Source organism: Notechis scutatus, chromosome 1 (assembly GCF_049901735.1).
Source record: "Notechis scutatus isolate UNSWTSFEM ecotype Mainland chromosome 1, rNotScu1.2, whole genome shotgun sequence".
Classification (NCBI taxonomy): Eukaryota; Metazoa; Chordata; class Lepidosauria; order Squamata; family Elapidae; genus Notechis; species Notechis scutatus.
Window position 1 is genome coordinate 299,319,363 of NC_142009.1, and position 22,845 is coordinate 299,342,207.

Here is a 22,845-nt window from a genome sequence, read left to right on the forward strand (position 1 = left end):
TCTAATTCCAGGTTCCTACTTTTTTTTCAAATATCAAGCGTATTAGTAATTGCTCGTTAGTAAAGTAATTCCAAAAGTATTAATAATACAATGCATTCCTAGATGTTTTATTTAATATCTCTTGAAACTTATGATGCTATTTTAATTCTTTTTCTACTACTGAATCATTCACATTCACTGGCTTAATTCTAATATGATCCCCTTATTTTGGGGGTTATGTAAGCATGACATATATGTAGTGATGGACATAATTGTCACTCTATTCCTTTGTAAGGATTCATAAGCTGACAGCCTATCCTGTAGTCATCTGACTTCAAGGGTCCCAATAAGCTGATTCTAAGCTTATTAACATAGCATGCTGTCTTTACACTGTCATTTTAAGGTTGGCTCATGTTTTCCACATTTCGTGTTCCGTTTGGATTCATCGTTATAAAATGCAGAAATCCTCTTTCAAGATTGGTACTATCAGTGACCAAATTTCTCTGCAGCTTTGGGGTAGCCAAGCCATCACATCCAGATATACTCATGAACATTCATAGATAAATAATAAATAAATATGTTCCTGCTGACTTAGCCCTTACATTTGTTTAAAAGTTTCAATCAAGTTTTTTTTTTTAAATTTGATTGTGCAACTTTTTGTCCTAAGTAGATTGGCTTCCTCTAGGTCTGCAGAACCTAATTTATGGCTCCCCAGAGATTAATCCAAGTTCAAACTGGTAACTTCTAGACCAACCCAGTGGGCCTGTCATTCTCTCTCTGGCTGCTTCCCAGCAACATGTGTCGATTGATTGACTGATTGATTGATTTGTGTTTATGGGTGCCACTAAGATAGCCATTTTGTGAATGGGCAAAACCTATAGCAGTCAGAATGCTCACAAGACGCTTGGAAAATTTCAAATGTGCCCACTGGGGAAAAAGTTGTTGACCCTCAGGTATGTTAAGCCAGGGAACCATGTCATTTGGCCCAATTTCTTTCATCCATCATCCCCACAAAAAAAGTATGTTGAGTATCATAAATATTAAACAAAACATCAGCTGTTAAAAGAAAGCTCAGTTATGTTGGTAGCAGTCCTATTTGTTTTGCTGGATAGTTTTTCCTCCAAATCAAGAACTTGAGGCTTGAGATACAGCATGGAAAACTTTGTTGCCCAGAACATATTTTGTCTTACTAGCTTCTCCTAGTAAGTATGAAGAATAAAGATCCTTTAACCAATAATTATGACTTGCCATGCATAGTGGATAAGCTTGGCCTCATGCAGCTTTCTGCATCAATCATATCATGCTCTTTCCTGCTATTGGGTCATCTTTGCGTAATCATTAATCATGTTGCCCCCAAAAATCTTGGGCAATTATTTAAACAACTGTATTATCAGCAGCCTCTTCTGCATCCTGCCACCTTGGCAGAGGTGCTTATGCCCCTTTGATCTCTGTGGCTATTCACTCAGATCAACAAAACAGAGGATGGGAAGGAGGGAGGATGGGGTGTGAAAGAAGAGGAGAAAGAAAAAGTTACATCAGGCCTCAAACAGGAGCAAGGCATTACATTCAGTTTGAGTTTGCCCAGTCAACTTTAGAACTAAACATTTATTTCTTTTCCCAAAAAGGAGTTTCTGGTAAAGGACTCAGCCGACTGCAAAGATGCAGTGTTGTGTGTGTATATGTCATGTGTTTGAAATGAAAGGAATGCGGGCGAGAGGGAGATGAAAAATAACAGCTGGGGAAAGAGAGGGAGCCAGCTTCATTTAATTCATAGCTGCCAAGTTACAGTGATTATGTGGGGTGTTTTATATAAATGATATAATTAGCTAATTTGCATGTTTGAAAATTATTTGCATATGCAGTAAAAACACACTGTGTTTTTAGAATTTGATAATATTGCTCTGGTAGACAATATTTTTTGGGGGGCGGGATTGGGGATTTCTGTTTCAAAGTAGCAGATATATCCATAGATTGTGATTTCGGTAATGCCTCTTGTATCCCAAACAATGTGGGTGTACAAACATCCCAGAACCATGATATTATTTGGAGCCATTTTTGGCACCATGCTTTAATTATATATTTACTAACAGGGGTGTTAACTGGGGGTGGCTATTCGATTGGGAAGGACCCTACATCTTCCCATGATACTTGTGTTCCCCTTCTCCCCATCTTTTAACAGTATTTATTACTGTGATTATTTTTTGCTTTATCATTTTAATGTGTTTGTAAGCTGCCCAGAATTGTCCCTGGACAAGATGGGTGGCACATATATTTGTTAAATAAATAAATAAAGCCAATAGGCAACTTACACCAGTAAAATTCTTCTACATTAAATTATTTTTTAATCATTTTCTACCATTATCCTTTCTACCTTTCCTTTAGGGAATGTGAGGGCAAACTGTCACTTTCATTTGAATGTATAACAGATTTCCCAAACAGGAGGGATGAATATGCAACTTTACAGATTTTGTAGCTAAGCAAGTTTCTTTTGGTTTCTCACTTCCAAATTAACAGCCTAATTCCTAGATAGACAACCTAGAACTAATGTGCACACCGATATTTTCCTTGGTGATTGCCAGTTTCTCTACTCATCCATTCTTTTTTTGTTGTTTAAATTAATCACTGCCACAGCTGTCTTGTGATGGTACTCATAATTTATTCTCAAAATCCTGAACATGCTCCAAGGCAAAAAAGTTACTGTTATGGTATTTTATTTAGTTACTGAACTGATCCACATTCATGCTGCGGTAATTCCCAGTCTCCTTGGATGCCAGATGTTAAATTTGGAACTGTTTTTTTTTTAACCTACCAGATCAGGCTGCAACGGGCTGAACTAGACTTAAAGTTTGTATTACATCAAACTTATCTTTATCATTCTTATTCTTTTAATTAGTTACAGCAATAGCACTTAGACTTATATACCACTTCACAGTGCTTTACAGCCCTCTCTAAGAAGTTTACAGAGTCAGCCTATTGCCCCCAATAATCTGGGTCCTCATTTTACCAACCTCAGAAGGATGGAAGGATGAGTCAGCCTTGAGTTGGTGAGTATCAAACTGCTGGCAGTCAGCAGAATTACCCTGCAATACCGCAATCTAACCACTGTGCCACCATGGCTCCACTATATAGTGGTCAGAGGGGGACCTGAAGGACCAGATTGGGCACAGAATGTCCTGTGTAAGGTGTTTTTCAACTGCTGATTTCTTACTTATATTTTAAAGTACTAATTTTTGTGGTATTTTAATTTTAGCAATTGTACAGTAAATACTCTTGGACTCCCCCCTTCCCCCCCCCCAAAAAATAGAATTCTAATTGCACATTGGGAATTCTTTTTATTGCCTTCTCCTGGACATCCTCTGTGCCCCACCAACATTTGTCCCTGAATGTCTACGGAGATTCTCAGAATTATTCTTCAGGATCCCTTGAATCCTCCAAGATTTGGAATGCAGCGTGAAGAGAGTTAGAAGCCAGCCAATATGAGAGACAGGCAGAAGTGCTCTATCAGCAGACAGGCAGGTGTTTATATGATTTGCTGCCAAAGGTAGGATTGACAAGAGGGACAACTTATATAAAATTAAACACATTTTTGTGATTGTTGATTAATATGTCTATTCAAATTAAACACATATTTGTGATTGTTTATTAATTAATATGTCTATTTATCAGGCTGGAAAAGTAATGCACCGTTTAGTTCTCAAAACCTGATGAATTATCTTGTTAAATCAGAGTTCAGAAGCAAAGAATACCTGGTTGAATAAATCCATGGAACTGTAAAGGAACATCACACAGGAAATCAAACTAACCTTGATGCTAATTCACTAGCACATGGCTTGAGATAGCCTGTCACCACTTAATGAGTCAACACAAAGCAGCTTGGATTTTGTCCAAGAATAAAGCAATGTGTTATTGAAAATGCCTTTCCAAAGGTGACTGATAAATGGGCACTGTAATTATTAATTTCTCAGTTACCCTGAAATACCTGTCAACAGCTCAAGGTTTCTTATTTCTGAAGGAAGGCTAAACACTTAAAGATTAACACTTGATTTGACAAATGCAGTTTTGCTTAAAACATGTTTTCTTTGTCAAGTTAAGTAGATGCCAATATTAGAAAATAAAGCTAACTCTTTCCTGAGTAGTCTCGATTTCCTGAAAAAAGAATGGCAGTAAACATTTATGCTGATTTAAAGCTTCTTTATTATTGCATCTTTCTTAAAATTGTAAAAGAAAATTGTATATTTTGTACCATTATGTATTTTATTTTATTTTTTCAAAACGTTTAAATAGCTGCCCAACAATTAAGCAACTCTGGGAGGCTCCCAATCAAATTATAATTAGTACAACTATATAACTACAAACTATTCATATGTTATCATGATTTTACTATGAAGAAATCATTTTTATATCGTGATTTGGTTTTCCATCCAAAGTGATAAGAAGGAAACTCTAAGAGAATTAGTAAAGTGATGTGTTTGCATACATTTCCTCAATATGCCTGATGATGAAATCATGAATTTCTTAAGATATCGAACCTTAAATTACATCACTTTCTTGAACATTCCTAAACATTAGCAAAAACCTTAAACAGGCGAAGATGAATATATATGTCCCAGGATAATATTGCAGGATTCAATCTGGGTCAGTCACCAGGACCAGAGGTTTTGTCTTCCGAGCTTTCAAACTCGTGCTGGAGAACTTCAGGCAACTTCTTTCTTGTCGAGTGTGTGCTGTCCTGTGTGTGGTATTTATAGCGCGCATTGTATGTGGCTTTTTAGATATTGATTGGGGTGTTTTGATGGCTGGATAGCACACACTCTGCTAGAGAAAAGTTCCCTGAAGATAGGCTCTAGCACAAGACCGAAAGCTCAGAAGATAAAACCTCTGGTTTAAGGGACCGACCCAGATTGGACCATGCTAAAACCTTAAAACACAATTATCTTGCACAAGAGAATTTCTAAACACTGGAATTCTCTGCCTATGAATGTTATCTGTCAGAATAGGCTTCCGTATTCTGCAGTTATAGGTGTAGTTGCGAATTGGCCAGCACAGTAGATGAGCTTAATTTTACAAAGCACAAATAACTTTCTCCAAAATAAACGGGTAGAATTTTAATGGGAAGAATTGGTATTCTTACCAATTAAAAAACTTTATTCAGAGCATAAAACAACTCTCACTCCTGTGGGCCACATGCAATCCTGAGTGGTGATTTAGAAATCCTATTAATGCAGAAGTCTGAAACTTTGTCCATCTGGATACTGATTTCAACCCAATCAGCTGCAACTCATAGGGTTAAAAGTAAGAAACTGAAAATGATAAATTCAAACATTAAAAAGGCAAAAAATATTTATTTCTGCACATTGGCATAGGTGAGCTTCTATCTATAAGAACAATAAGGACCAATTTTGGCTCTGTTGAAGGCCATCCCAAATAGTTTCCCGAAGGAAAGAATAAAATGAAACTACACTCTTCTTTGAATACTTTGTGCAGAAAGAAGAGGTCTGTGTAGTTGAATTTTACTTTACACAGGGAAGAAGGATAACCATTGTCACAGAAACAGGCAACAAGAAACTGGAAAGGAGGAGGAGGAAAAGGAAGAAGAAGACGAAAAAGAAGAAGGAGAAGGAGGAGAGGAGGGGGAGGGGGAAGAGGAATAGTTGTACTTTTCATTGAGTTTGGAAACTTGTTATAAATGCTATATGGCAGATTTTCCTAATCCTAACCTGATGGAATAAGAATAGATTAAGGAAGGATAAATTATGCATTTGCTTAAGTTTAATTTAATTTGTGTGTGTGTGTATGTATGTATGTATGTGTATGTGTATATATATGTATGTATGTATGTATGTATGTATGTATATATGTATGTATGTATGGCAGGGATCCCCAACCTTTTCGACGCCCGTCCGGTTCCGCATCAGCTGGCGCCGCGCCCGTACAGCGCAACTGGGCGCCGCCATCTTTATGACAAAAGGCGCTTCGGTAGTGCAAAAGATGGGCGCAGGCGCCAGTGAGCTTTTCGGTAGAAATGGCTTTCACCGGAAAGCTCAACGCGCCATCTTTTTGAGAAACAGCGCTCCGGTGAGCTTTCTACCCGGAAAAGCTCACCAGAAGCGCTTTACAAAAAGATGGCGCGCCGCAACCAGCGCCGGTAAGGCTTGTTCTGCGTCCGCGGAACCTGATGTTGGCATCAGCTTGTACCTACAGTAGTTGTTCTTTTAGTTGATCGTTCAGCAGAATCTCATCTGCCATCATCATTCTGCTGAAACGGCTACAACTTTAAAAGAACAACTACAATGACATGGGAAATACCCGAACAAAGCTGAATGCCATACATGTAAGTACCCGCAAAAACTTAAGAAATATATACACACACACACACACACACACACACACACACACACGTGGATCTTTGGTTTATTCGGGTTTTCTCCCGCGTAAAATTGGAAGTAAACCCGAATAACCAAAGATACACATACAAATACCCGCGAAAACCTCAGAAAACAAATACATATATATATACAATGAAATCCCATTTTATTTTTATTTTTATTCTTACCCCCTTTTTCCTCAAAGTTCATCTAATTTTTGGTGTATTGAACTCATCTTTCCAAGCATGAATAGCCTGTTCTAAATATTACACACACCGGGGGAGACGGTCCCTGTAATACATTGCACAGCAGGTGTTATTGACTAGACAGAAAATGAAAAAAACAACAACTCAAAAGCTTATGGTAAAATGTTATGCACTACATCCCCCAAACAATATACAGTAGATTGTATTTGCAAAGAAAACAAACGACCCTGGTTTGTTGCAAATGAAGCACAGTATAGAGAATGAAAACAGAGTTCTAAATGATTATGTACAAGTAAGCAAAGAGAAGATATTAATAACTAAACGGAAAATATTTTAAATGTGACAGAATCAAATATAGCATACAAAATTGAACAGTTATACGGTAACAGCAAATGAAACATTGGAAAGATAAGTCAATATTTCATGGTCAATATGTGAAATGCATTAAACACAAAGTGAACAGTAACAAAACTTGGCAATGAATTCAGGTTATATCCTTCAAGAAGGATTAATATTTGCGGCACAGGAACAAGTTCTAACAACAAATACCATTAAAATGAAGATTTTAAAAAAGTTGAAACAGCAGAAAACAAAGATTATGCAAAAAGGAAGATGAAAAACCATCTAATAAACAGCTGAAGCAAAATTCCCCAGATATGATCACATTAAAAAATGGTGCATTATAATTTATTTAAGACACATAGGCTTGATGATCCCAAAGTAGACTATAATGTTGAAAAACTACTCCAGCATGATGATGTTATAAATCAATAAAGGAGAATATCTGTAGTTCAGGGTTGAAATGAGGGATCCGTGGTGCTCTCTGAGCTTGCTTGTTTTCTTGCAGACGTTTCATTATCCTAACTAGGTAACATCATCAGTGCTAATAAGGAGTGCTTTTTGCTGTCAGTTTATATTCTGATCTGTGTGGGTGGGGCCAGTTGTAGAGATTCTTTGGTTGGGCTGTTGACTGATGGCTCTTTGGCCGTTTCTTGATTGGGGTGTTGCTTACTTGGTTGTTGGTTTTAACCTTGGAGTTAATCTATGCTGATCTGAGTGCTGATTACTGGTGGAGACGTGCAGGAGTCTGTTTATCTTTTGGATTGGTTGATTGTCTCTTTTGCATAATCTATAGATGTTATTAATGCCTATGTGTCTATTGATGGCTGGTTTGTCAGAGTGTCAGGCTTCTCTGGCATTTTGGGACTTGGCCTGGTCTAGGATTGTCACATTTTCCCAATTGAAACAATATATAGTTGCAGAAGTATTTTAAACTGAAACTTAATCCTTGTAATTCGTTTATAAAGCATCCAAGAACAGGCTTACACCCTAAATGTCTACTTATAAAATATTTTTAAAAATACATTTTGAATGTTGCAACTCTGGCACATTCCAAAGGAAAAAAAAAATTAAAAAAGAAGGTGACCAAAGTAAAAGACTTGAGTGATGAATAATTTGGAAATTCTGTGAGTTCATGTCTTAATTTGTTGTTTGCATTTTAATAAGCATGAGCAAGATCTGTTTTTCTGACACCAGCACTTTCATTTTTAGAATGTTAAGCCTGCTTTCATTTCTTCAAAGCTCTGATTTCAGAGAGACTGCTAATTTTCACATTTCATTGGATGTGTTTGGCATCCCACTGAGTTGTGACTTTTCAGATCCACCAAGTCACAATAATTTGCTCAGGCTCTTCTGACAGAACACATCCTCTGGGTCACTTTTCTATCAAGACTCTGGTAATGCTGAATTGTGAGTATTAGGGGACCCGAGAAATGACTTCTACCCACCCCATATTTGAAATTCAGTAGCAATCATCTCTTTTGTAAAAATTTCTCTTCAGAAAACTGCAGAGTAATGAAACATCAAGAAAAAAACAAAGAAAATTATCTCCCAGTCTGAAGCATGGCATTTTTTTTTTTAAAAAAAAATCATACAGGGAGTTTTATCATGCGGGATGTTAGAAAATTGAATTCATACAGTCATGCTGAAACAGTTGCAGTGAGGTGAGTGGTCACATCTCTGGTTCACTGGCCTAGGCCTCCCCTTGGCCTCCTGCCAATCCTTGTTCCTTTACCTGGGCCATGTGCCATGCGAGGTTGTTCTCCTGAAACAACACTTTCAGTTTGGTTGAAGGCTTTCTCCTGGCTGGGCAAAGAAAATAATACAATAGATTGAAATACCCAGGATTCAACCGACCAGTACTGGATCAGCCTGCTGCGCTAATATCTTAAAATAGCCAGGGACAAAATTAAAGAATGCCTATTTATACCTTGACCTGTTCTAGTATCCTTTCACCTTTTACTAAACATCCCAATTGTCAAATATATTTGCTCTTCTTCCTTACCTATCATTCATTCTAAGTAATGTTCGTCTTTAATTCCTTCCATTGAGAGTCTACCTACTTCCTGTAAGTCTCTAATTAAGTCAATGTCTAAAGCTGTATTATTCTACTTTCAGCAACCTTGTTGAGTTCTCGTTTGATAGGATGAAACTTATTTATTTATTCATTAAATTTATATGTCACCTGTCTCACCAATAAGGTGACTCTGGGCAGATTAAGGTCATGCTTCTCATCTACTTAGTTGTCAAAGTTTATTCAGCTTTGCAAAATATGAGGTTCTTCCCATAGTTCCCATGTCAACATTCCTATGTTAATACACCCCCTCTTTTCATGGATGGTACAGTTCTTGCCACCTAAAAATTAGCATAGAACAACTTTCTTCAACCTAATGCTCCCCCTCAATACTTTGATGTGTTACGCTGATAACCATGCTTCATTTCATGAAGATGAAAATTATAGCCCAGAATAAAGTTGTTGGAGGCATTGCCCTTCTGAGAAAAGGATGGTGTCCCCTAAAAAGAAGAAAAAAAAAAGCTGGAGGAACTCTGGAGGACATCATGTAGGAGAAAATTAATATTTAAGATCTTTTTATTTCACCTTTCTCGGTTTCTAGCTCGCTTGATGAAGTCAATTGAGAAAATAAAATTGGGCATTAAAATTTCACTACTACTAATGTTTTCAATACTATGAGCAAAAGACTTGATCAACTACTTTAGATTTGCGTATGTTACTGTCTACATTCTTAAATGCTGGGTGTATATAAGAGTGAGCGTGTGGATAGATAGATAAATAAAGAAGAGATGAATGAAAGCCTATTTGGGGATTCCTTAGAACATATGGGCTGGCGAATCTCCTAGTGACACTTGTTCTACAAGCCAGAGATAAGTCATCAGAAGACTGAATAAACAATTTGTTATCCACAATGCTCCTGGGACAGTGGTGGTGAGATGGAATGTGACCCACATTCTCCTGCATAGAGATTGACAATTGGCTAGAACAGAACATTCTGTCCTCAGATGGAAAATAGAAAGAACTGATTATATAAAAGGCAGTTCATCTTGGCCTGCGTGGTTCTGAGAACAATCAATATGTGATATATTGAGAGATGACTTGGTCATTTAGTGATTAGGCATGTGAGATAGAAGATGGAAGCTGCAATCAGCAGTTCTGACTATAACAATAAACTCATCTGATCACTTTAAGAAAAGTTCCTCTCTTCTAATTAGAATAATGTTGTAGCTATGCACATGGTAAGACTACCATTTCTCATCTGCAAAAATCCAGATGGCAACAAGGACTTTGTCTTTGCTGCCATCTAATGGTGTTCAAATGTTTTGCAATCCCACTATGTAGGCTACATACATCCCACAGACTTGTAACTGGAGATACTTATGAAGTATTCTCCTGATCCTATACAACCCAAGCTCATACTGTTCTGGTGGCACAGTGGTTAGAATACAGCATTGTAGGCTAACTCTGCCCACTGCCAGGAGTTAGATCCCAGCTGGCTCAAGATTGACTTAGCTTCCCATCCTTCCAAGTTCAGTAAAATGAGGACTCAGATTGTTGGGGGCAATATGCTGACTCTGTAAACCATTTAGAGAGTGCTGTACAATACTATGAAGCTGTATATAAATCTAAGTGCTATTGTGATTGCTATGTATGAAAAACTAGTTGTGACCTATTTCAATTAGGCTTTCAGCCTGGATTTGGCACTGAAATTGCTTTGTCGTCTTGGCAGATGACTATACTGGAAGGTAGCTGGGAAGAGCATGGTGCTGTTGTTCTCCTGGATCTTGAAGCAACTTTAATGTCAGCACCAATGGTATCCCTAGGATCTCCTGTTGGAGCTGGGGATTAGGTCCATTTTTTGAACTGGCTTCAGCTGATATTGCTAGGAGAGCCGAGGTCAAGTCTTGATATGCGTCAGTGTTGGCATGCTGTGTGCTGATGTGATCAGGAAGGAATTGAGTTTACCAAAACATCCATTTTCTATTAAATGTGCACGCTCTGAATAATTCACCTATATCTATATGTGAACAACTTATTTTTATATATTTCCTATTTCTTAACCACCCACCTCCTTCAGATTCCTTTTTAGAGGAATATATAGAAATGTGAAGTCATAGCCTTGCTTAGTTTTTCTTATTAATCTTATTATTTTAAATAAATTGACTTAAATTGGGAGAGTCTAATTGTACAACGAGGAGGGAGTTTTTTCTTTAGTATTTTTTATTTTTATGAGGCTTCTTGCCCTTTTTTAGCGTAAAATCCTTTGAAAATTATGTCTCATGTAAGAATATGAAATGACAGCATTCTAGGCACAGCACAGTATGTTGTTGGGGCAACCTACAGGCTTGATGAATCTTGAGCACCCTTTCTGTTGGAGAGCCCACCTGACTTCACAGCCCAGGCTGATTGGGTGAATTTGAGTCAGTGATTCTTTCTCAGTCCAACCACCTCACAGAGTTGTGAGGAATATGGGAGGCAGAAGTATTTGTATGTTGGCTGCCTTGCGTTGTATTTAAAAAGGCGGGATAAAAATTAAATAATATGATTTGTAATTCATGTAACAAGCCAAATTTAATACGGGGTTGCTAAATGCTGCCTTTTGTTAGCCATTTAACTGCTTCTGTTAAAGGAAATCACTGTTTTATTTAGGTAATTGCGTATATTCCAGAATCAATGTTAAAAAGGTGACTATGGTATTAGCAGAGACTTACATACTTATTTGATGTCACAGGCAGGACAATGGTATGGCTTCACCATTATTATTATTATTATTATTATTATTATTATTATTATTATTATTATTATTATTATTATTATTATTATTATTATTATTATTATTATTATTATTATTATTATATTTAGCATATGGCATATCATACATGGACCAGCAACATATATTAACATTTCACCTAGATTAGAAAAGCATAAAAATGTAAATGTTAAAAAGATTTATATTCAATGAGTAGGCCAGCGGCCTCCAACCTTTTGGGCACCAGGGACCGGTTCCATGGAGAGAGGTTTTTGCACGGAGGCTTTGGCTGTGGTTTTGGGTGCTCCCTGCATCCCACGGATTGGTCTTTATTTGTGTGGCCCAGTTTCTGGCATGTGCAGACTGGTGCTGGTCCATGGAGGAGGGGTTGGGGACCCTTGGTTTGGGCCATCTAACTATTTAAGTGCAGCATTGTTTATATTTAAATAAATCAGATACTGGACAGGAATATGCCCCAACTTACAGCTGATCATGATGTGATCTACAACATTAACTGGGAACAATGCTAGGGTATATCTGGATGTCTCCTAACACTTTCCAATAGCAAAAAGGCATTAAATATTGGACAGGTCCCACCCACCAACAATGACTTCACTGACTTATTACACTCAGCACAAATACGTAGGCAGGATTGCAAATGTGCTGAATTTGAGAAAGAAGGTAGATTAGGGGCATGGCATACTTTTTAAACATTCCTACTTCTGTCTTTGAAATCTTTAATTAAAAGGTTCATGTAATAAGAGCTGCTGCCTATCAGAGTAAAGATGCCCCCACCTCCCAAAAAAGCTGGAGGAAGTCTTACCTGAAAGAAGACAGATTCTTATGAAAGTGCAATTTTACAATTGGTGTTATTTTTTAACGTGCAGGACAGGTTATATATACTGTATATAGCTAAAATTGTTTTAGAACATGGCTTTATTTTTGCATGGAGATCTAGGTTTGTATTCTTGACATAGAAAGTTTAGTTCAGGAAAATTTTAAAATATTATAGAGGCACTATTAGTAATGTGAAACAGAAATAGGAAATTTTCACTGGTTGGAGGTCATATTTAGTTTATAAAACAGCCAGCAGATAGCAAGAAATATTCCAGTGATGTGGTGATGTCATTAAAGGGGTAATATCATCAACTTCTTTTTCTTAGAATTAGAGAGATCCTTTACTTATTTTTACATTTTAAATCCGAAAACCCTACTGCCAAAATATGGCTAATATGGATACCCAACACGAGCAGTTTTCTCTTAAGGGTGCTTTGGTATTCACAGAAGGACTAAGACAACATAAGTTGATATAGACAACATTGAGTTTAATCAAATGTTTATATTTTTTTCAGTATTTGGAGATTCTAAATGGGAGAAAATGCCTGACTTCCTCTCTTCCATTTCTCCAAATCCCATTCTTCTCTCACATAGACACCTGACCTCTGAATCCTCTTCTAGTTTTTCTATAGGCAAAGCTGTTGAGAAGAGAAAAAAAATGACCTCTTAAAGTCCTTCTTGAGAAAAAAAGAGAAGTCTGGATCTGACCTTTCCATTCAAGTCATCCATATCTAGTAAGTGATTTAAAGTAGACTGGGGTAATTTTAATTAAGTAGGGTACTTGCAATAGGAGAGAATATCTGTAGTTCATGGTTCAATTCCATTCATGGAATTCTTGATGCTCTCTGAATTTGGCAGTTTGCTTCTAGACATTTCATTACCTGGTTCAGTAACATTATCAGTGCTATGGAGGAGAAAACCCCAGTCTCATCAACACTGGAAAGGCAGTCTACTATATATAAACAAGGAGCAAATCCTCACATTCACTAGCACTGATACTGTTACCTGGTCCGCTAATGGAACATCTACAAGTACACAGCCCAGCTCAGAGAGCATCACAATAAAATACTTGCTTCAGTAGTATTGCATTGTACAGTTTTAAATAAATAACAGCCAACACCGATAACTGCAGTTATTCAACTGATGCAACTCGGTAATTTTTATTGCAACTGGAAGACAATACATCACAGAAACTTTATGGAAGGTTTTGGGAGAGTGTTATTTACAATAATAACTGATGAAAGAGTTTGTCTTTGGCAATATGATTACACATCAAGAAACATAAAATGCAAGTATGCCTCTAGATCAACATTTTTCCATATTTCTGGCTGATTGCACTTGCCTTTTGACTGCTCATTTAGGTAAACACAAATACAACTTAACATTACTGTTTATGTCCCCCATCACAGTTCTCACTTATATTAAAGAAACTGGCAGTTCCATTCAACTAGTACAGCATTTTCGGGGAAAAGAGGAATAAAATCAGAAAACAAAAACAAAAAGAACATAATTGGCTTATTGCTGTACTAAATTAACCTATTGGCCAATGAAGGTCTCATGACCCCCGCCCCCAAAGCATTGATATTGTATATATTGGTCTTTTGATTGCTTCATCACTTTTTTTCTGCAGAACAAAAATATTTCAAAAATATTACAGAAGAGTATAAAAATGTACAAATCCATAATGCTTTTCATACACACAGAAATCATTCCCTACCCCATCTCTTCCAACATTTGACCCCAAGGCAGATTGAAGTAGTGAGTGTGTATAATACAAAAGTGAAACCAGGCTAAATCAATTGATTTTGAAATTCATTAATGAAATTATTAAAACAGTACTCCAAGCACCAACATTTTCATCTTAATAGTATTACTGAAGAGAAAACCTAATCAGGGTCAAGCCAAGTCAGAAGAAATCCAAACCTGTAAGGTATTTTCAGTTATCAGATCTTTTCCTCATAAACACACATTAGGACAGAGGAAACCAAATCTCCCCTTTCAGCTTCTGCACACAAATCTATTGGGAAAATATGTGTGCAAACCCACAACTCTTACTTTCTAATTTAAACTCTATCAATTGTCTTTTGGGTGAGAGGTTGGATTTAGCTACTCTTCCATAATCAAAAAGTTGGCTGGTAGATATGACTTTACTTCTGTTTTTTTTTTAAAGCTTAAACCTGGGTATTTGGTGTATACTTTGTCAATGCTGGGTATCAGGTGGTTCTCATTCAGAATTGAAAAAAACAAAAACAAACCAGAGGCATTCCCTCATTATCATTGGCAAATAGATTCAAAAATAAATTTTGTTCTAGGTAAATATAGTTTCAAATGCTAGTATTGAAAAAAATAGCATAAGAAACTCTATGAAAAAAATGGTTTTAAAACATTTATTTTTAAATTTTGAATATTGATTAGCAAAATACAGCACCAGAGATTGAATTAAATATAGTTTTTGGTTAGTGAAGTAGTGCTGGCATGCAGACTTGTGGAAGAATTGCACAGACACAATGGACTTTATAAAAATTTCACATCTACAATTTTGCATTTTGATTCAAGGAAGAGTTTGGAAAAAAATCATCCCTGGCTTACCAAATCTCTCTACCCAATTTTCTAATTAGAACTACAATCAGAAGGGAAGTTTGTTTAAAGAAACAAGTATGAGAATGTTCATTATATATGATAGCATAGAATATTTAGTAAATACTTATAAAATTCAACTTAAAAAAAATCCTACACCAAGACTATAGCTTCATAGGAAAAGTAAAATACATGTGGTTAACTATGTCTTTAAATTCCTGATAGTAGAAAAACAGACGGTCAGAGGTTGTGCATGGTTCTTTCCATACTGAAGTATTAACATATATTACATATTAAATAATAATAAAGTTATTTAAATTAGATCACAGTGCTGCATTTATGTGCATAACAGTGTTTTATATATTGCGGGCAGTGTCATGAAATTCATTCACAAACTTAACTACAACACAACCCAAAGAATGAATGACTCTGGTCAGTGAATTAACAAGCCTGAAAATAATTTAGTAGCCAGGACACTGAATTCTACCATGGCAATTTTCTTACTGAAACCAACTTCAACTCTACATAGTCTGTTTTGCCTTTTTGAATGTGACAGAGAGTGGCAAGAACCTGCTTATATAAAGAAACGGCACACTGTTTCCGTTGAAGAAGTACTTCCATTTGTCATTAAAAAATGGTTTTCAAATAACTTCTGTTCTCCAAGACAGATGATCTGAATTGAGTGACAACAACTGCTGACAAGTTTATAGAGTTAAACAGATTCTGTTCTGTGACATAAGACACTAACAATCACCTATGAAAGTTTTCAAGTTGCCATCTGTCCAATGTTATACAGAAATACAACTAGGAGAACAATCTCTAGAGCAATTTCCAAGAAAGATTTGCAGCTGGCACATTCTGAACAGCTGATCTAAAATTCAGAAGATTTGTTTCAGTAGATTATTAATCCTTCTTTATTTCTGCATCATTTGTATATAAGTCTACTTTTTTCAGGGAGATATATGGATATTCTCACATCAAGTCTCAATTAAGTTTCATTGTGGATACAGACCTCCATTCCAGCACAACTATGTTCAACCTCTTTTATGTTAAAAGTTACAACACAGGTACTCAGAAGACATTTTTAGTCACCAAAGAACTGCATACTTTGGAGTGTTCAGAATTAAAACACTGCTTGTAAAAGTTTGTCATGGAAATGATTTAATGACAACACAAACCTAGATTGCTGACAAGAAATTCTGCAACAGTCTGTTATGAAAAAATATTATTGAGAATTAAATCACAATCCAAGCTGACGCTGGCTTGAATCCAAATTTTATTCCTGTCAATGGGATCCACCTCTGATAACTGTTCAGAACATATTCCCAGTAGCATGTTTGAGGAACAGAAATGAATTTCTCCCACACTAGAGCTGCAGCCTCTGAAAGTTGGAGGACTTTTCAGCATAATGTGGGAGATGATATTTGGAGCTACAAAGGGACTGGATGATTGACAACAGTTGTTTCTTCCCTTCTGTTAAAACCATCTATTAGAACAAAAGCTTTTGGTGGACAGAGAAAGCCCTTTCACTTATGGAAGGAGAAATATGCAGTAAACAATTCACTATTTTATAGGAAAACAATCTTACATGTTATTTTGACAATCCACAGTTCCTACAAAATTATTTGCAGAATATAAGAGCTGCCTCAATTACCCAAACACATTAAGAATGATGTAACAACAAGGTAGTTGCATATATTACTGTAAGTACATATGCACATTCTCTTTGCCATTTTGCCCAATGCATACAGCACAGGACCTTCTGCATTCTGTTCAAGGCCTTCTGAGATACTGTCTCAGATTGTGCTATCTTAAAGACTCTTCATACAAGAAGAAAGCAACTGTGAGATCAACAACTCCTAAAAGCTTGAAGAATTATGTCTGAATGACAGTGGGCATCAACTTCCTGGGTTATTTTTAGTACTCTATGTGGGAGCAGAGAAAGACCAAACAGATGTTTTGTGTATTATTGCTTACATTTCCCAGTTATGAGCATTCCCCTCTCTTGTTATTTCAAAATGCCTGAAGTGTAGGAACAAGGAAGGGCTCAACATATAGAGAGGATGGATTTCACCATGAATAGTAGTAGTATCTGAGGTTTTTAACTTGGGTCCACCTGTTTAATTTTCAGTTTGGCACTAAAGATAAGTTGGCACAACAGAATAATGTTGTGGAGTTTGTTTCAACTATTGATTGTGACTGTACAAGAGAGAACGTAAATTCTTATCAAATCTTCCATAATTTCTAATAAAATCCAGGTATTTAACTTGCAACATGCATAATGTTTACTCTCAAATGAATTTTGCTTTATTTTATAAAAAATATCAGTTGTGATTGCTTTTTGTATGGCAATAGCTAAAATTATTTGCAGCACATTATTTTTATTTAAAACATTTAAATTATTGATGTTCAGTCAGTGGGATACAGTCCTGTTGGAAGCATGTTGAACATTTCTGTGGAGATTAGTAGACAAATTACTGAGACAAATTGCTTTACTTTGGATGGAATTGTGTGGGATAATATAACTTCAATATTATAATATATAACCTCAATTCTCTTTTTACATTTTCTAAATGTCAGAACATTGGCCTAAGCAATAAAAATTTGAGTCCAGGATCCTTCCAGTCTACAACTTAAACAGTTTCACTGTTAATAATTATTCCACTGCAATAAATAGCAACAACATAGCAAGATGTATATGGCACTCTTCTATGAAGAGAAAACTTCTAATTCACTAATGTGGTTTCTTTTTATTAACTCTTAAAATTATTGATGCTTTTGAGGCAAATATCAATTTTTTTGAGAAAGTGGAGGCAGAAATAGGGATTCCGATTTTTGAATACACAAAAAAGTGTCTTGATAGGCAATGCAGAGGTTGAACTTACTCAAACCTTTGTTAGCTCAAGCCTGATTTGGCACACATTATTTTAAAAATCTGTTTGTATCAGTTTTCAATGGATACCATGTTCCTAGAATATAATTCAATGACAGCTAAAGATATTTCAAATTCTTTTTCAGTTTCTTGCCACTGACTATTCTCAACTCATCTTAATCTCTAAACCTTAAAACATCATCAGTAATGTCACTACTTCCATTACTATAAAGCTGTATTTATTTAAAATAAAGCAGCTAAGATCAAAAGAACTGCTTTCCTAATACTACATTTGGGAGGGTGTCCTAGAATTTTCATCTGACTGTAGCACCCACATTTTAAGGGGAATTTTATAAACTACAGAATCTGGATTCTTCACAGGATCATGTAAAAGTCATTTGGAACCCAATCTACAAGTCTTAAAAAATAATCTCAAGATTATGGCTGTCTATATTAGCATTTTTTGGGTGGTGGTGGTCTGGGATATTGGCCTTATTATAAACTCTACAGGACTACCACTGCATAACAGGTATGGCCATAACAAAGTTGCTTCTCCATCATGTACTCAAGTCAAGTTGTGAACACAAATGAAAGGCCTTTCAAAACTTATCCCTTCTTGGCATATCTGTGTATCTCACTGGTTACAATCTCTCCAAAACCGAATTGTCCATTGTTTCCTCTCTCTATACAGTAAATTCAGAGTCTTTCCTGGGGTCTTAATCATACACACTCACTACTTGCTTTGCCCTCAAAATTATTGCGTAATGTTAATACATGTAAAGACAAAGAAAGGACAAACATCTTCAAAAAACAGAGAAGTAGGGGAAGGGGCTGAATGTGCAGACAAGGCAATATAATTCAACCATCCAAGCCCTACCCGAGCATGAAGTTTTATTTTTTAATATTGCAGAATAAGTTCCCCAACAGTCAGTATTTGTCCCTGAAAAAGGTTAAACCTTAAAACACCTGCTTCCCAAACAAAATAAAAAACAAACCAAAAAACCAAAAACCAAAACTAAGCCTATTGGCTTAAAAATTAGAGGCATAGCCTTTTCTCTATTTTTCTCTATTTATATGAAAATAATTCATGCTTCATGCTAAATACATTATTTACCTTACAAGAACTTTTGTTATCTTTGAATTAAAAAGGGGGGTTTTATTTTGTACTCCTGAGCCCCTCCCGGAAATGTATCCATGCAATTTAAATCAGGATCAGTGAATCTGGCTACAGTGGTTATAACTGGAAATATATTGTTATTTTTGCACAAATGTATCCTGGCTATTTAACAGGTACAGTGTTCTGAGGAACACTGTAGAGCTTTAGTTAAGATTAGGATTTCTTGTCCAACCAAATATATTTGTTTTTTAAATGTAATATAATACTAATGACAGGTTTTGTAGCATATGTATTTTGCTCTTCTCATGAGATCAATTTTTTATCCTATCAAAAAGGTTTCCTCATTTTGATCCTCTTTAAATATCTACTCATATTTTATTTTAGATTTGATTGCTTTTCACTCAGGCAGTTAAGAACTCATAGCTTGTTTTCCCATAATATTTTTGCAGGCAGTGCCAATCTTCAGGCTTATGGCTTTTTAAAAAACATTCGTTTAATTTAAATATAGAAGACAATTAATTGATTAAAGAATATCACTAATCCCCCCCAACCCCCTCCGCCCTTTTCTCCTTATATTATTGAAACTCATTGCATACACAGTTCAGTTTCCATAATTTAAAAAGTATTAAGTCTTCACATTATGAGCCATATACAGTACATGAAGCTTAAATAATTCATTACTGTATGAGCAGCTGTTTTAGTGGATATTCCAAGATTTCTATGGCACAAATGCAAGCAAATGCCACTATCTTATTCTTGATTCTGAAGATGGGCCTCTGGCTTCCCTCAAATTTATGGAATACACACGCATACATACATACATACATTCTCTCTCTCATTTAATTATAAGGCTTTTAAATTATTTTTCTAAGAGCCTGGCCTGGATCTACCATATGATTCAATTTCTCATTATATAATGTATTTTCAAGTGCCAATTTTTATTCTTCTCACATTAACTGGTGGTATCACAGCATATTCAACCATGCATTTCTGACAGAACTGGAGAAAGCAATGGCAATTTTGGCTTTTACTTATTTTTGTCTTCATGTAATGAAAAGCTTTCGTAAAATTAGATGAGTATCAGTATGAGTTCTATGGCTTCAATCTCCTTTAAAAAAATACAACACAAATATTTTGGGTTCAAAAAAGGGGGGAAAAGAAAAAAAATGAAAAAAATGGGAGAAGAAAAAAAAAACTGAAGAAAATATTTTCTGATATTGCCACAAATCATTAGAATTCACCTGACGTGCTGAAACAAAATTGTTTTATAAGTTCAGTCAATGGATTTGTTCTCATTTTTCGTCATGTCCTTTTGCTCTTTCTGTCCCTTTGCCGTCCGATTGGTGATGTTGTTCAAACAAGATCGAATTCCTGCCAAATGCAGGAGTGATCCAGCAGCTTCTTTCATCTCCTCATCATCACTCTCGGGTGGTTTCTCCGTGCGTCTCTTTTTAAGAGGCAGTGTGTCACTTGGTACTTTTTTCACCTTCAATAAATGCTGACGTTTCTTGTGCTGAGGGGGGACCCCGCTATCAGCTACAGAATCCTTGGTCTCTTTTCGGTTTTGCCGTTTGCTCTCATCTTCTGCCTCACTATGGCTCTCGTGGCTATGGAAGTTGACCTCGCTGCCCTCACTACTGTCCCGGTTGACTTTTGCGACAAATTCATAATGATCATCAGCAGAAGAAGAGGAAACAGAATCACTAGTGGGTGATGTGCTCCTATGATTGGAAGATTTGGCACTGCTATAGTTATGATCCTCCTTTGGGTCACCACTCACCAATGGAGAACCACATGACTGCTCGCTATCTGTCCTCATTCGGCAATTTGCTATTCCATTTCTGGAAAAGAGAGAGAGAAAGAAAATCATAGTCAAACTCTTTTGAAAAGCTGTATTTTTTTGCAACAACAAGCAAGTAAGTCAAACATCAAAATGCTGGAAGGAGATGGGTAAACTAGGCACTTTCCTTAGTATTTGTTGGAATCTTAATACCTTAGGGAGAGCAGAGTCATTAACTCTGCCCGCAGCAGTGAGCTATTAATTCTGGGCGGCCTGCTGAGGGCAAAATAGATAATTATTATCATTAGGTGCATAAGATTTAATCTGCTTTTCAAAAAAAATCAGATCATTTGAAGGTTTTTAGATTTAACAGAGCAGACTCAGATAGAACAAAGTCGTATTTAAATTCATTTTGATTCTCATATATAATGAAGTAATGAATGGAGATAAAGAATAATCTTATGAATCTGTTTGGCTGCTAGGATATAAAGGAGAAGTTCATTTTTAAATTTATTTATTCAGCTACCTATCTTAGATACATGATTGCAGGCATCTAATGATACTTAAAAACAAGATAAAAACCATATTGATGTCAACTTAGCCACATATCTGGGGTCCCAGAGTCAATGGCAAAACCAGGGTTTCAAGGTCTTATGAAAGGCAGTAGAGTTGGGACAAACACCAGGGAAATGTTGTTCCACAGAGCAGGTGCCTTGATATAAAACTTTCTTTTCTTTCCCACCAAATGACAACCCCAACAGATGGGACCCAGAGCATGCCTCTATTACGAGATCTAACAGGATGGGTAGATACAAGAGAGAGTTAGCCTTGCAAGTAACTGAGTGCCAAGCCATGAAGGGCTTTAAAGATAACTCAACACTGTGTATTGAATCTGAAAGAACAGTGACAACAGGTGCAGCTCACAAAACAGAGGTGTCAGATGTGCTGAATGACTAGCACCCATAAATGCCCATGGCAATGCATTTGTACCAGCTGAAGCTTCAAAATACTCCATAAGCAACCCCGTGTAGAGCGCTTTGCAGTTATTCATCTGAAGATGCTGCCAGTATCAGCCCTATGCAAAGCACATGGCAGAGGTCATCTCAGAACCACTGCACCATATCTTTCAAAAATCCTGGAGCACTGGGGAACTACCAGAGGACTGGAAAAGAGCTGATGTGGTTCCCATCTTCAAAAAAGGGAAAAAAAACAGACCCAGGAAACTATAGACCAATCAGCCTAACATCAATACCTGGGAAGATACTGGAAAAGATAATAAAAAAACAGATCTGCCAACATCTAGAAACAAGTAAAGTAATAACTAACAGTTAGCATGGGTTAGTTAAGAACAGATCATGCCAAACCAATCTTATTTCATTCTTCAACACAGTGACTAAATTAGTAGACCAGCAAAATACTGTGGACACAATTTATTTAGTTTTCAGCAAAGCATTTGACAAAGTAGACCACAACCTACTTCTTAGTAAGCTAGAAAAAAGTGGAATAGATAGCACCACCACTAGATGGACTCGAAACTGGCTGGCAAACCGTACTCAACAAGTAGTCCTTAATGGGTCTAAGTCTACATGGAGGGAAGTAAGCAGTGGGATGCCACAAGGTTCCGTCTTAGGCCCAGTACTCTTCAATATCTTCCTTAACGACTTAAATGAGGGAATAGAAGGGGAACTTACCAAATTTGCAGATGATACTAAGCTGGCAGGAATAGCTAACACCCAAGATAGGCTCAAGATCCAAATGGATCTTGACAGACTAGAACACTGGGCCATATCTAACAAAATGAAATTAAAATGTAGCGAAAAGTAAAGTCCTACACTTAGGCAAGAAAAACCAAAAGTATACATATAGACTGGGTGAAACCAGGGTCAACAGCAGTAACTGTGAGAGGGATCTTGGAGTCTTAGTGGACAACCAGCTAAATATGAGCCAGCAGTGTGCAGCAGCCGCCAAAAAAGCTAATGCAATCCTAAATTGTATTAACAGAGGCATACA

The 22,845-nt window shown here is 36.5% G+C and overlaps 1 protein-coding gene across 3 annotated transcripts in view; it reads right to left on the reverse strand.

Annotated features, from left to right (window-relative positions):
• Positions 1-13,616: 13,616 nt before the first annotated feature.
• The window catches only part of FOXN3 (forkhead box N3), a 202,980-nt gene continuing 193,751 nt past the window's right edge, over positions 13,617-22,845 (reverse strand). For all 3 annotated transcript variants that reach the window (XM_026679167.2, XM_026679166.2, XM_026679165.2), the window contains one exon: positions 13,617-20,896. In XM_026679167.2, coding sequence (XP_026534952.1) covers positions 20,329-20,896 — 568 coding nt within the window. In that variant the 3' untranslated portion in view covers positions 13,617-20,328. The remainder of the gene's footprint in view (positions 20,897-22,845) is intronic.